This window comes from Mchenga conophoros, linkage group LG4 (genome assembly GCF_057382185.1).
Source record: "Mchenga conophoros isolate Kocher_MC1m ecotype Shallow Benthic linkage group LG4, M_conophoros_male_GT1.1, whole genome shotgun sequence".
NCBI classification, from domain to species: domain Eukaryota; kingdom Metazoa; phylum Chordata; class Actinopteri; order Cichliformes; family Cichlidae; genus Mchenga; species Mchenga conophoros.
The window spans coordinates 23,129,663-23,142,182 of record NC_140529.1 but is presented as its reverse complement, the minus strand read 5'-3'; the positions used below and the strand labels follow the sequence as shown (position 1 = coordinate 23,142,182).

General features: G+C 41.5%; 1 protein-coding gene across 1 annotated transcript; it reads left to right on the top strand.

Moving 5' to 3' along the window:
• The first annotated feature begins 3,168 nt into the window (after nt 1-3,168).
• On the top strand, nt 3,169-10,610 carry LOC146576067 (beta-1,3-galactosyl-O-glycosyl-glycoprotein beta-1,6-N-acetylglucosaminyltransferase-like). The gene is made up of 5 exons (XM_085271088.1): nt 3,169-3,717; nt 6,551-6,935; nt 7,045-7,138; nt 8,461-8,865; nt 8,971-10,610. The coding sequence occupies exons 2-5, from the start codon at nt 6,628-6,630 to the stop codon at nt 9,454-9,456; spliced, it is 1,293 nt and encodes a 430-aa protein (XP_085127214.1). The 5' UTR covers nt 3,169-3,717; nt 6,551-6,627; the 3' UTR covers nt 9,457-10,610.
• Nucleotides 10,611-12,520: the final 1,910 nt, after the last annotated feature.

Genomic DNA, 12,520 nt, shown 5'->3' with positions numbered 1-12,520 from the left:
ATTTGCAAAACAAATTAAAACGTACAGCTCTGCTATCACTTCCAACATAAATAAAGACAGGAAACTAAACAGCAGTGACGTTTGTAGGATTACTGAAATTGGGTTAGCTGGTATATAATGATGTGCTACTTGATCGCTAGCGACACAGATATGTTAGCATAATATAAACTGAAGCTAGACGATGAACGCTAACTTTTTTCCACTCAAAGTTAACGTGAGTGTTCCCGAAGGTTCGGGACAAATGCAATCGCATGGCAGGATGCTGTAAACGGACCGAACTTCAGTCGGGAGAACAGCTGAGATAATCCATCCACAATACCAGATTAGTTATTAATATACTGCTGCATGGGCCGACAGTGATCACTGACTGTTTTTAGGGCTTGTTGAGATTAAATAGAACAAGATACAAAGCATTAAAACATGTAAAAAACACAAAAGCCTTATTAAACACAGAGTAGTTTGGGCCCGGAAGCAGGATTCATCACGTCATCACCCAAAGACCGGATTCCTTCCATTTAGCAGTTAGTACGAGCCAAGCTAGCTTTTATCATATTGGACTAGAGCAGGGGTCAAGGCCCCGTCTCCTGCAGGTTTTAGATATCACCCTGGGTCAACACACCGGAATCAAATGATCAGTTCATTACCAGGCCTCTGGAGAACTTCAAGACATGTTGAGGACGCAATTTAGAGTCCCCCACCCCTGGATTAGAGTAAAAATAGGATGACAACCTCCTTGTGACGAGGGAAAGATAAATCTGTGGTTGTCCCGTGATTACACTGAATTTTCTTTTTTGTTTGATGACGAACTGCAAGTAGTTCCAGCAACCAACTAAACCAACTAAAGGCCCAGATGTTGATCGTGTAACACCCTCAGCGTCTTTTGACTGCAGAGTAACTGCACAGATTGTCTGGTGGGAGGCAACCCATCTCCAAACAGTTGCAGCCCAATTTGGACTGACTGCAGTCTCTCAGACAGATTGCTCTGTCATGGTCTCAGCTGCAGGTCAGTCTGTGATGTTGGAGATCTTTGATAAACAGATGAATTATGAAGGAAGAAAAATACAATCAGTTTGATCCACCTTCTGGAACCCATCTGCTAATAATTAAATCATACCTGGATAGAAGAACATATAGAGGAACACTATCAGTGATGGATGGGCCTCCCCAGAGCCAGATCTCTGTGAGATCATTATGACAGAGAACAGAACAAAAGGCAGAAACATCCAAAGAAGAGCTTTGAACATCCTTCATGAACCCTGGAGAACTGATCCTGAAGATCCTCACAGAGCTGACATAGAGCTGAAGAATAAAGGCACTCATACTTAATATTCACTCTGAAGCTCGTTAGAATAGTACAAGCTCTGTTTTTACTGTATATGCTGTATATGTATATCCATGTATGTTTCAATAAATCATCCACCTGCCAAGACATAAAGAATAATGGGTGGCTCAAGACTTTTACACAGTACTGTGTGTGATGACTAGTTTTTTGGGATCCAATCATAAAGTTGCACATTCTTACTAATCAATCGATCATCACTGCAACAAAAACGAGACACCAGCAGTCATCAGATTAAATGTGAGGAAGAGGAAGTGGGATCTTCAGATTATGTTATAGATGACAGCAGGTCATGCGTTTGTGTATTTGTGTGAACGTACGTGACACCCAGTGACTGTCTCGCTTAGACAAACACAACATGTTATTTGGAGAAATGACGCTTGGCCGTCTTTTGTCTGCATTTTCCATGGTAGGTGATTATTTAGCCGCTTTTGTGTTTTATTCTATAGAACTATCCATTCACCTGTCAGCTTTGTGCATTACTATAAAACTCACAGCAGGGGGGTCACGAGGGCGAAAATAAAGGGCAAAGGCTGTAAAAATAACAGAACGTGTACTGTTAAAGACTAGTAGTTAAACATATGCCATTTTATGACCAGTAGTCAAGGTAGTAAATTAGCTTAACAGCTGCAGGCCATATATTATCCTTTAGTTCTAATGGTGTGCTATGTATGTAGTTTAGTCTCTATTATACTCTTGAATAAAAGAAACATAATCATTTGTAGTTCATTAGACAAAATGTGCATTACTCTGTATCCTTGATCAGCTGTGAATGTCTGACACTGTTTTCTTGAGAATGTTTTACTGCTGAATCATGTGAAGAAGGCCATAAGAGGGAGACTAGGTGTCTGGGCAGAAGAGATAAAACCACATTCTTTACCCCCCCTTCCAGTTTCACACAGAAAGACAGGGAGGCAAGGTCAGGAGCCAGGCTCACTAAGAATTAGAAAAACATGTGAAGATGCAGCTTTTATGACAAAGAGGGGGGCTGGGATTAGCTATAAAAGTCTGTGAAAGTTGCCACCATTTTGAGACATGCTGTCGAACCTCTGCAGGCATCTCTCCCGTCCGGACGTTGTAATGCTCTTATTGTGATTTGTACCGAAATAAATGATTGTTGATTGAGCATATATACACCGAGTAGTGTCCTTCCTTCAGCCCAAAGATTCAAAGAACTGCGTGTTTTCAACAGTACACAACAGCATTAAAGATAAGATGACAACGAGACAGAAACGTAAAGAGAGCGTGCCCATTAAGCTCATGACTCTGATCCGTTTAATTTAAACAGGAAATTAATGTTAAGGGTCTCACACACACACACAAACACACGCATGCGGCAGATTGTGTTAAAGTAAACACCAAACTAAACACCAACTCTGTGTGTTTCAAAAGAGCCCGCAGAGAAGAAAGGCTTAATTAAAAGTAATATATTTTGGATTGTCAATCTTTAATATGAAGTATAATATATAAAGCAAGCCTAAAAAAAAGAAAGGAAAAGACGATTAATTATATGTATTAAATGTACCCCGATTGTTCTCTGACAGGTTTGAAATGCAGAGCTGCATTATGGATCATTTATAGCCTTAATTTTGCTAAGCTTGCAAATCTTAATCTAATTTATTTGACATTAATGTGTAGGGCGATATGAATGTAGCACAGCATTTACTCTCAGCTAACCTGCCCCTGTCCTTGAATCTTTAAAATACAACTGAAGAACCAAAGAAGAGAAAAAAAACCCACAAAAACACAAGAAACACATACTGGAACACTTGTTTTCTGGCTGGCATCACGTTACTGTGGCCTAAAAGAGTCTAAAGGTGTTTGTGCAGAGCATTTTAAACTGCATTAGTGTAACAGAGTTAATAATACATATGAAAAACATGCACTTACCTGTTCTTAATTATCATTTTAAGTGTGAATTTTATCTTTTTTTTTTTTAAATTGTATTTTATTTTGAAAACCCAGAAACCGGATCTCACCCTAACGTTTAGAAGCTGCTAAGGCTTCCGCTCCTCACAGCGCGCGCTTGCACTGTGAGGGTAAGTCCGGTAATGAAAGGCTCTGGCATTTTTATGGTTTCTGGTGTGAATGTTGTTACATAAGTTATATATGTCGATGTATATAGGTTCATATTGATATTAGAAAGTTTCTGTGTAACTGAAACAAAGGCGGGTTGCTGTTAAATAGTGTTTCTGCCGTATTTATGCTCTTTGGCAGTTAGTCTTTGTCAGCCCCCTAGTGGTTGCTGCGCATAGCAGGAAATGTGTTTGGATTTACCGTTTTTCTGTGCTTTTTGTGATGTTGCTTTACATTGTAGGAGCTACAATTGCCGGTACCACCAGAAGACACCTGTTGAATGTGTTTTATGTCTTCTGCAGGTATGTGAGCTTGTTAACAGCCATTTTGTCTGTAAAGCACAAGCAAGTGAAGATGTAATGCGCTATTGTTAATTTGTCCACTAGAGGGAAATGTTTAGTCGGTGGTATTTATGTTTATCCTGTTATTTTGTTTTATACGATTGTGGAATGTATTTTATTAGTCATAAGATTTCTTTTGTATACAAGCTCAGTATGACAGACTGTAAAATGGGAGAAATTATTATTTTCCACCTTTTCTTTATTAAAAAGTTAATTGTAAGTCTGTTAAGACAGCGCGCGCTTGCACTGTGAGGGAGCTACAATTGCCGGTACCACCAGAAGACACCTGTTGAATGTGTTTTATGTCTTCTGCAGAAGTAAACTGTGAAAAGCCAACCCTTCTGAGCGTCTGTGATTCTTGAAGAGCTGGAAGTGTTACATTAATACATTCATGATGAGAAAAATCCCTGAAATCTACACCATAACCTTCCACGTGACCTGATGTGCACCTCCCATGAAATATAATTACACTTGAATGGCGTGGAAGGTTGGAACATAGGGTTAAAAGGACATAGATTTCCTGCAGAAGCCTAAATCAAACTTCAAGCACAGGACAGAAAGTGATTAAAACAATGTGTGTGTGTGTGTGTGTGTGTGTGTGTGTGTGTGTGTGTGTGTGTGTGCGTGCGTGCGTGCGTGCGTGCGTGCGTGCGTGCGTGCGTGTGAGAGACTTCAACACAGCAGCAAGCAGGTGCACCGAGGACCCTCGCGCTCACTTTTTGCATATATGTGTATGATAGAATTTGGAAAACACATCGGTGCAAATTGAAAGGCTGTGTCATAATATCTTCTGTTTTTGTGTTTGTTGGTTTGTTTTTATTTCGTTTTTTTTTTGCGAGCTGGTTATCAGATGAATCCAGAAGCCAGAGAATCCCCCGCCCTTCTCTGTTGGTCTCCACCCTGTGGAGCAAGCAGTGGGCACACCTCGCAAATGGGGGGCGCGCTTACTCCCCGCAAATGGGCAATAGAAAACCGATGCCTGTGCAATCCCCAAAATGCTCTATAACTCTTGTAATGGCTACAGATCCTAAAGTGTGAAACTAAGTTGTTTACTTAAATGTATTCATCTGAAAAATGCTGACAGGATGTGTTCAGATTTGCCTCACTCAATACTTTGTAACATAACCTTTGTTGGCAATAACAGAGGTCAAACGTTTACTATAGGTCTTTACCAGGTTTGCACACACAGTAGCTGGTATTTTGGCCCATTCCTCCATGCAGATCTTCTCGAGAACAGTGATGTTTTGGGGCTGTCGCCGAGCAACACGGACTTTCAACTCCCGCCACAGATTTTCTATGGGGTTGAGGTCTGGAGACTGGCTAGGCCACTCCAGGACTTTCAAATGCTTCTTACGGAGCCACTCCTTTGTTGCCCGGGCAGTGTGTTTTGGATCATTGTCATGTTGGAAGACCCAGCCTCGTTTCATCTTCAAAGTTCTCACTGATGGAAGGAGGTTTTGGCTCAAAATCTCACGATACATGGCCCCATTCATTCTGTCCTTAACACGGATCAGTCGTCCTGTCCCCTTGGCAGAAAAACAGCCCCATAGCATGATGTTTCCACCCCCATGCTTCACAGTAGGTATGGTGTTCTTGGGATGCAACTCAGTATTCTTCTTCCTCCAAACACGACGAGTTGAGTTTATACCAAAAAGTTCTACTTTGGTTTCATCTGACCACATGACATTCTCCCAATCCTCTGCTGTATCATCCATGTGCTCTCTGGCAAACTTCAGACGGGCCTGGACATGCACTGGCTTCAGCAGCGGAACACGTCTGGCACTGCGGGATTTGATTCCCTGCCGTTGTAGTGTGTTACTGATGGTGACCTTTGTTACTTTGGTCCCAGCTCTCTGCAGGTCATTCACCAGGTCCCCCTGTGTGGTTCTGGGATCTTTGCTCACCGTTCTCATGATCATTTTGACCCCACGGGATGAGATCTTGCGTGGAGCCCCAGATCGAGGGAGATTATCAGTGGTCTTGTATGTCTTCCATTTTCTGATGATTGCTCCCACAGTTGATTTTTTCACACCAAGCTGCTTGCCTATTGCAGATTCACTCTTCCCAGTCTGGTGCAGGTCTACAATACTTTTCCTGGTGTCCTTCGAAAGCTCTTTGGTCTTGGCCATGGCGGCGTTTGGAGTCTGACTGTTTGAGGCTGTGGACAGGTGTCTTTTATACAGATGATGAGTTCAAACAGGTGCCATTCATACAGGTAACGAGTGGGGGACAGAAAAGCTTCTTACAGAAGACGTTACAGGTCTGTGAGAGCCAGAGATCTTCCTTGTTTGAGGTGACCAAATACTTATTTTCCACCCTAATTTACGAATAAATTCTTTACAAATCCTACCATGTGGATTCATGGATTTTTTTTTTTTTTCCACATTCTGTCTCTCACAGTTGAAGTGTACCTCTGGTGCAAATTACTGACCTCTGTCATCATTTTAAGTGGGGGAACTTGCACAATCGGTGGCTGACTAAATACTTTTTTGCCCCACTGTAACATGGAAGACAAAAAAAAACGTGGATTCAAGTGAATCCACTCAGATTTACGATGTTAAACGACAGAGATTTCCAAACATGTAGTGTTGCTTTGCATTTCAGTCCAACATATGAATATTTTGTTCTAAAGTTCCAAAAAGAAGTAGCGTTTCACATGAAAAAAAAAGTGTGTCTGTGTATGTTTTCCTTACTCACATTATTGCTTGGTTCCAGGTGCAGTAATGGATGGACTGATTTGCATACCTTCATGAAAGGAACAAACATTAATCATTATTATTTTGTTGTTTCACAGGTGTCTGACAGACATTTTTAGCAGCTATCACAAGCTTTACTATTATTGTATTTGAGATTTTCTACTTACTGTAAATAATGCGATATTTAAAACGAGGCTGCTGGCTACAATTATTCAAGTTCAGTGCTGTACTGGGATCACTATGGATACTTTTCCTACTTAGTCAGCTAAAAACAGGCGAAAGTCCTGCCTACATCCTCAAGTATCAATGGCTAGTTTATACCGATGAAGATGAGAGCCCAGAGAAAGTTTGCAACTGCTCAGCAATCCTGCAGGGAGAGAAGGAGGCATTGCTGCAAGCCAAATTACTGACCATCACCAACAACTTCCAGAAGGTTATTCAGATCCCTGATGAGTATTACATCAATGCAACCCAAGACTGCAGGTTTGTTGCTCTAAATGGCAGCTTTCAGTAACTCTTTAACTCTTGGTCATGATTTTAATATATGGACTTTTAAAAGCAACGTTACTTCTTCAAAACTGTGAATTTACAGGAAATTCCAAAAAAGTAGGAAATACATAACATTCCCGTTAAGCAAGGAAGAAGAGGACTTTCCTCTGGCTTACTCTATGGTTGTCCATCACAAGGTATGTATTTTGTATAATAAAATTTTACTGCAAATCTTTGCAGTAGATGTAAACGGTGCTTACATTTGGATTGTTTACATTTTAAATTTCAAAATTTTCTACACACACACACATCTATCTTATATATATATATATATATATATATATATATATATATATATATATATATATATATATATATATATATATATATATATAGTACAACTGTCCGTTAACTGTCCGTTGCATTAACATGGCAACGGACAGTTAACTCATAACAACGCATGTAAACGCATGGCAACGGACAGTTAACCCATAACAACGCATGTAAACGCATGGCAACGGACAGTTAACGCATGGCAACGGACAGTTAACCCATGGCAACGGTCATATAACCCATGGCAACGGACAGTTAACGCATGGCAACGGACAGTTAACCCATGGCAACGGTCAGGTAACCCATGGCAACGGACCGGTTACCATGGCAACGGACCGGTTACAATGGCAACGGACCGGTTACCATGGCAACGGACCGGTAACCCATGGCAACGGACAGTTAACCCATAACAACGCATGTAAACGCATGGCAACGGACAGTTAACCCATAACAACGCATGTAAACGCATGGCAACGGACAGTTAACCCATAACAACGCATGTAAACGCATGGCAACGGACAGTTAACCCATGGCAACGGTCATATAACCCATGGCAACGGACAGTTAACCCATAACAACGCATGTAAACGCATGGCAACGGACAGTTAACCCATAACAACGCATGTTAACGCATGGCAACGGACAGTTAACCCATGGCAACGGTCATATAACCCATGGCAACGGACAGTTAACCCATAACAACGCATGTAAACGCATGGCAACGGACAGTTAACCCATAACAACGCATGTAAACGCATGGCAACGGACAGTTAACCCATAACAACGCATGTAAACGCATGGCAACGGACAGTTAACCCATAACAACGCATGTAAACGCATGGCAACGGACAGTTAACCCATAACAACACATGTAAACGCATGGCAACGGACAGTTAACGCATGACAACGGACAGTTAACCCATGGCAACGGTCAAGTAACCCATGGCAACGGACCGGTTACCATGGCAACGGACCGGTAACCCATGGCAACGGACAGTTAACCCATAACAACGGACAGTTAACCCATAACAACGCATATATATATATATATATATATATATATATATATATATATATATATATATATATATATATATATCAAACATTGTTGTCCATTAAGTCATTAGTACAGTACAGTTCCAGCAAAAACATTTCACAAAGAAAACTAAATTATTTTTATCCATAGGTGCAGAACTTTGAGCGACTACTGCGAGCTATTTACGCACCTCAAAATATTTATTGTGTCCATGTGGACAAAAAAGCACAGGCCTCAGTCTTTGCTGCCATCAAAGCCATTACTTCCTGTTTCTCAAATGTGTTCATGGTCAGCGAAGCTATGAATGTGGTCTACACTGGCTGGACACGTGTCCAGGCTGATCTTAACTGCATGGCTGATCTCTATAATACCAGTACAACATGGAAATACTTCATCAACCTCTGTGGTCAGGATTTCCCTCTAAAAACTAACTTGGAAATTGTGCAAGCTTTGCGTGCACTAAAAGGAGGTAACAGTTTGGAGTCAGAGGAAATGCCTCAAGGAAAGAAGGGAAGAGTGTCTAATGCTCACCGAGTAGTTGATGGAAAAGTCCAGGTACTTCATTTGGAGATTTTTTACATTGTATCATGTAGCTATTAATCAATTCACCTTGCTATTGTAAAAAACTTCACCATCATATTAACTTTTCAATTGTCCCAGCCAATAGGAAAAACAAAGGATCCAGCTCCCTTCAATCTGCCCATACTATCAGGAAATGCCTATATTGTGGTCAACCGAGGTTACGTTCGCAGTGTGTTTGAAGACAAGCGAATACAGGCCCTCATTGAGTGGGCCAAAGACACCTACAGTCCTGATGAGTTTCTGTGGGCAACAATACAACGAATACCTGGTGTTCCTGGCTCAACATGGCCCAACCGTAAATTCGACATGACGGACATGAATGCAATTGCCCGGATGGTCAAGTGGCAGTGGCACGAGGGGTCAGAGGGTTCCCTGCAAGCAGTATACCCAGAATGTAAAGGCCACCATGTCAAATCAGTATGTGTGTATGGTGCTGGAGACCTGCAGTGGTTGATTGAACAGCATCACCTTTTTGCAAATAAGTTTGATGCAGACAGAGATCCCATTGCTATCTACTGCTTGGAGAAATATCTGAGACACAAGGCACTGACTGAGTTAGTTTAGGTGGAGAGTTCATCATCTATTATAAAAGACAGTCCACATGGATACTTAAACTATAAACACATTCTTGGGTCATAATTGTCATGTGGACATAGATGTGTTATACAAGTTGAGGATGTAGGTAAAATATTAATTTCATTGTTACATTGTTGGGTTTTTTTGTCTATTTAAAATTTAATTATTATTATGCATATTTATATTTGAGCAGACAAATGTTGCTAATCTAGCATGGCATGTGAAAGGTTCATAACTCTATCTCCAAAAGTTGATTCTGTTCATCTGGACGTAGCGTTTTGTGGGAGAAACGTTTTGTCTCTCATCCAAGTGACTTCTTCAGTCTCAGCTGATTACACTTTGTTAGGCCACTATCCTAAGACATGATCAACTTGGGTGTCCCACCTGAAGGCTAAGCTTCTGCTAGTTTAGCTTTTAGAGTCACTGAGGGATGCAAGCCCCTGACAACGTTAAGGTGGCAATCCCTCAGGGGGAAACCAGAAAAACAAAACAACAAAAAATTAAATATCGCTCATCAGATTCTTCTAACAACTAAAAACATAATATTTACCTTAATTGGGTGGCCTATATCAAATATATTCAAGCCCAACTGTTAGGTTGAAATTGTTACATGTTGCCAATATTGTACTTAAATTTGTAAGCCTTGCCTTAAACTGTATGATCAAAGACATTCTTCTGTTTCTGTCCTCCTCCCCGGGCTCAATGGTGGGGGAGGTAATTAGTTATAGTGTTTAACTGCAGACATTGCATGTAAGGTTCTGGATGTCCTTATTTAGTGAGGATGTTTTACTTCTTGCCCTTTATGTCCTCACCTGTGCTTGCACCTGTGCCATATAAAGGGTGAGGGGAGATGACCCTTTGTGATCAGCAGGAAGTCACACAAAAACACCCACATCCACACAACACTCACTCACGTGCACATGCATATACGCACACACGATTGCATATGCATACACACACACACACACACTCAGTGCCCTAGTTTTATGATGCACCATAGGGGGGGGGGGTTTATAATGTGTGTTTGCATAAACTGTGTGTCACAGAATAAAAGGCTGCAGGGGAAGCTGGGTTTTTGGAGTGGTCTGAGACTGAAGGCAGAGGTGCTGCTCTGAGATCCTCCCCTTGCTAGCGAGTAAAACTGGTTGAGCTGTCTTGCTTTGTTCACAGGAATAAGTCTGAACTAGCGGGCCTGCTGAAGTGCAGACCCAACACCTACAATAACACTTTTCAGTATTTACAATATTGACAAAACTAAAAAGGGTAGGCCACGTTATAAAAAAGGCAATTCAAAAACTCTTGGTTAATTATCTCACGAGTCACTTTTACTCCCGTCAGCCACCACACAGACAATTTCTTTGTTTATGTCACGGGGTGAAATGGACAAGTTCACCTAAGTGTTTTTATTTTGCATGTGTTGCATGTGCATGTGTTTTTTTAGTTTCAATATTTTAATAATGTACAGTGTTTTGTTCTTATATTTTATTGCATGTTTTATTGTGTCCTGGGGAGACTACACCCCCTCCTGATCACTAAGGAGGTCACAGAGGCCAATAAGAGGGCCTGGCAGGACAGAGAGCAAGAGAGTAGTGGTGCACTGGATCACGGTTTATTCGTAATCCGAACTGATCCCACTCCACGGTTCAGCGCGCACGTGATCCGAAGATTCGAAAAAGAAGAAAAAAAAGTATGTGTATGGTGCACGTGGTGGGTCTGTCAAGCGATAGTTATGGCCAGCGATAGTTATGGCCAGCGCTAGCGGTCCAAGTGGAGGAGCAGAGGAGTTTGCGGAATTTAAGCAGCCCTTTGCTGCCCAATCCGACCGGGCTAAAGCTATTACAAAAGCTATTGGTGTGTTTAGCTGCAGACGGGAGGCCGTATTCCGTTGTGCAAAACAAGGGGTTTAAACTATGATGAACGTGCTTGAGCCACGCTATGATATCCCATTCAGGGCTCTAGACTAACTTTTTGACATGGGCGCACCGGTACACCTAACTTAAAAAATTTAGGCGTACCGGCACAAAAGTTAGGCGCACTCAAATTTTTCAACCACATCGCTTATCACTGCAGTTTTACATGTGCACTTTCTTTGGGGGGTAAGTCCATACAGACAATATTCATTTCTAAATTATTAACTAACAAACTTGTGCTTAAAGTGCTTTGTCAATATTGTAGAAAATGTTAAACTTAATCATCATCTTGGCCTCCTCTGACGACCTGTTTGCTGCTGTCTGTTGCTGAAAGGCATTGGGGAGAGGGGACACTTGGGCAGTGCATTTCAGACGGTTCAGGCCTTAACAAAAAAGTTATCAATCGTTCTTTTCATCTTTTCTTATTACCCACAGCTACATCCACTTCTGTCGGGCGTAGGCTGCTCACTGGGGCTGGGTATCATCACTGATTTCTATAATCCATTCGATTCCGGTTCTCAAAGTCCTGATTTGATTCACTTTAGCCTCAGACAGTCAGAAATATTATAACTCTGATCATTTATCAGTACTGATACACATGAGACTTCATCAGAATTGTGAACATCACAGCAGATGCCTTTGAGTGAAAGTAACTGAGAATAAAACACAGAAAAACATGAAGGAGAAAACAGCTTTGAGATGGGAAACTGTTCTTGAAGTACACACAGAGAGTGTATGAAGTGTAATTTTTATCGTGGTGTCATCAGAATCGCTAAGCTCCGACAGTGTATCCGTCTATGGGCCGTTGGGTGAGAAAGCCGAGAAAGACAAAGCTGATTCTGATGCGTCGGGTCCGCTCTGTGTTTACGTCTTTGTGTGGAATCCGTTAATGAATCGATATCGCTTTATTCAAACTACTCACCTCTCTCTTCCACCTGCACTTTCAACTGGACCACGGCCAATCAGAGAGGTCCCGCCCCTGACTATCTCTGATTGGTTTAGTCCACGATAGGGGCAAAATGTGTGTCTGTTGTTCACCACACGGAGAGTTGCAGAGATTTTTTATTTGTTTTGTTACCTGAACAGTCGACCAAATTTTTTTTTTTTAGTCGCACCACTGAAAAATTTGGTCGCATTTGCGA

Coding starts and splice junctions, on each gene's coding strand:
- LOC146576067 (XM_085271088.1), top strand. CDS start 6,628: ATGCGATATTTAAAACGAGGCTGCTGGCTACAATTATTCAAGTTCAGT. Junction 6,936..7,044: donor AATGCAACCCAAGACTGCAG/GTTTGTTGCTCT, acceptor GTGAATTTACAG/GAAATTCCAAAAAAGTAGGA. Junction 7,139..8,460: donor CTATGGTTGTCCATCACAAG/GTATGTATTTTG, acceptor TTTTATCCATAG/GTGCAGAACTTTGAGCGACT.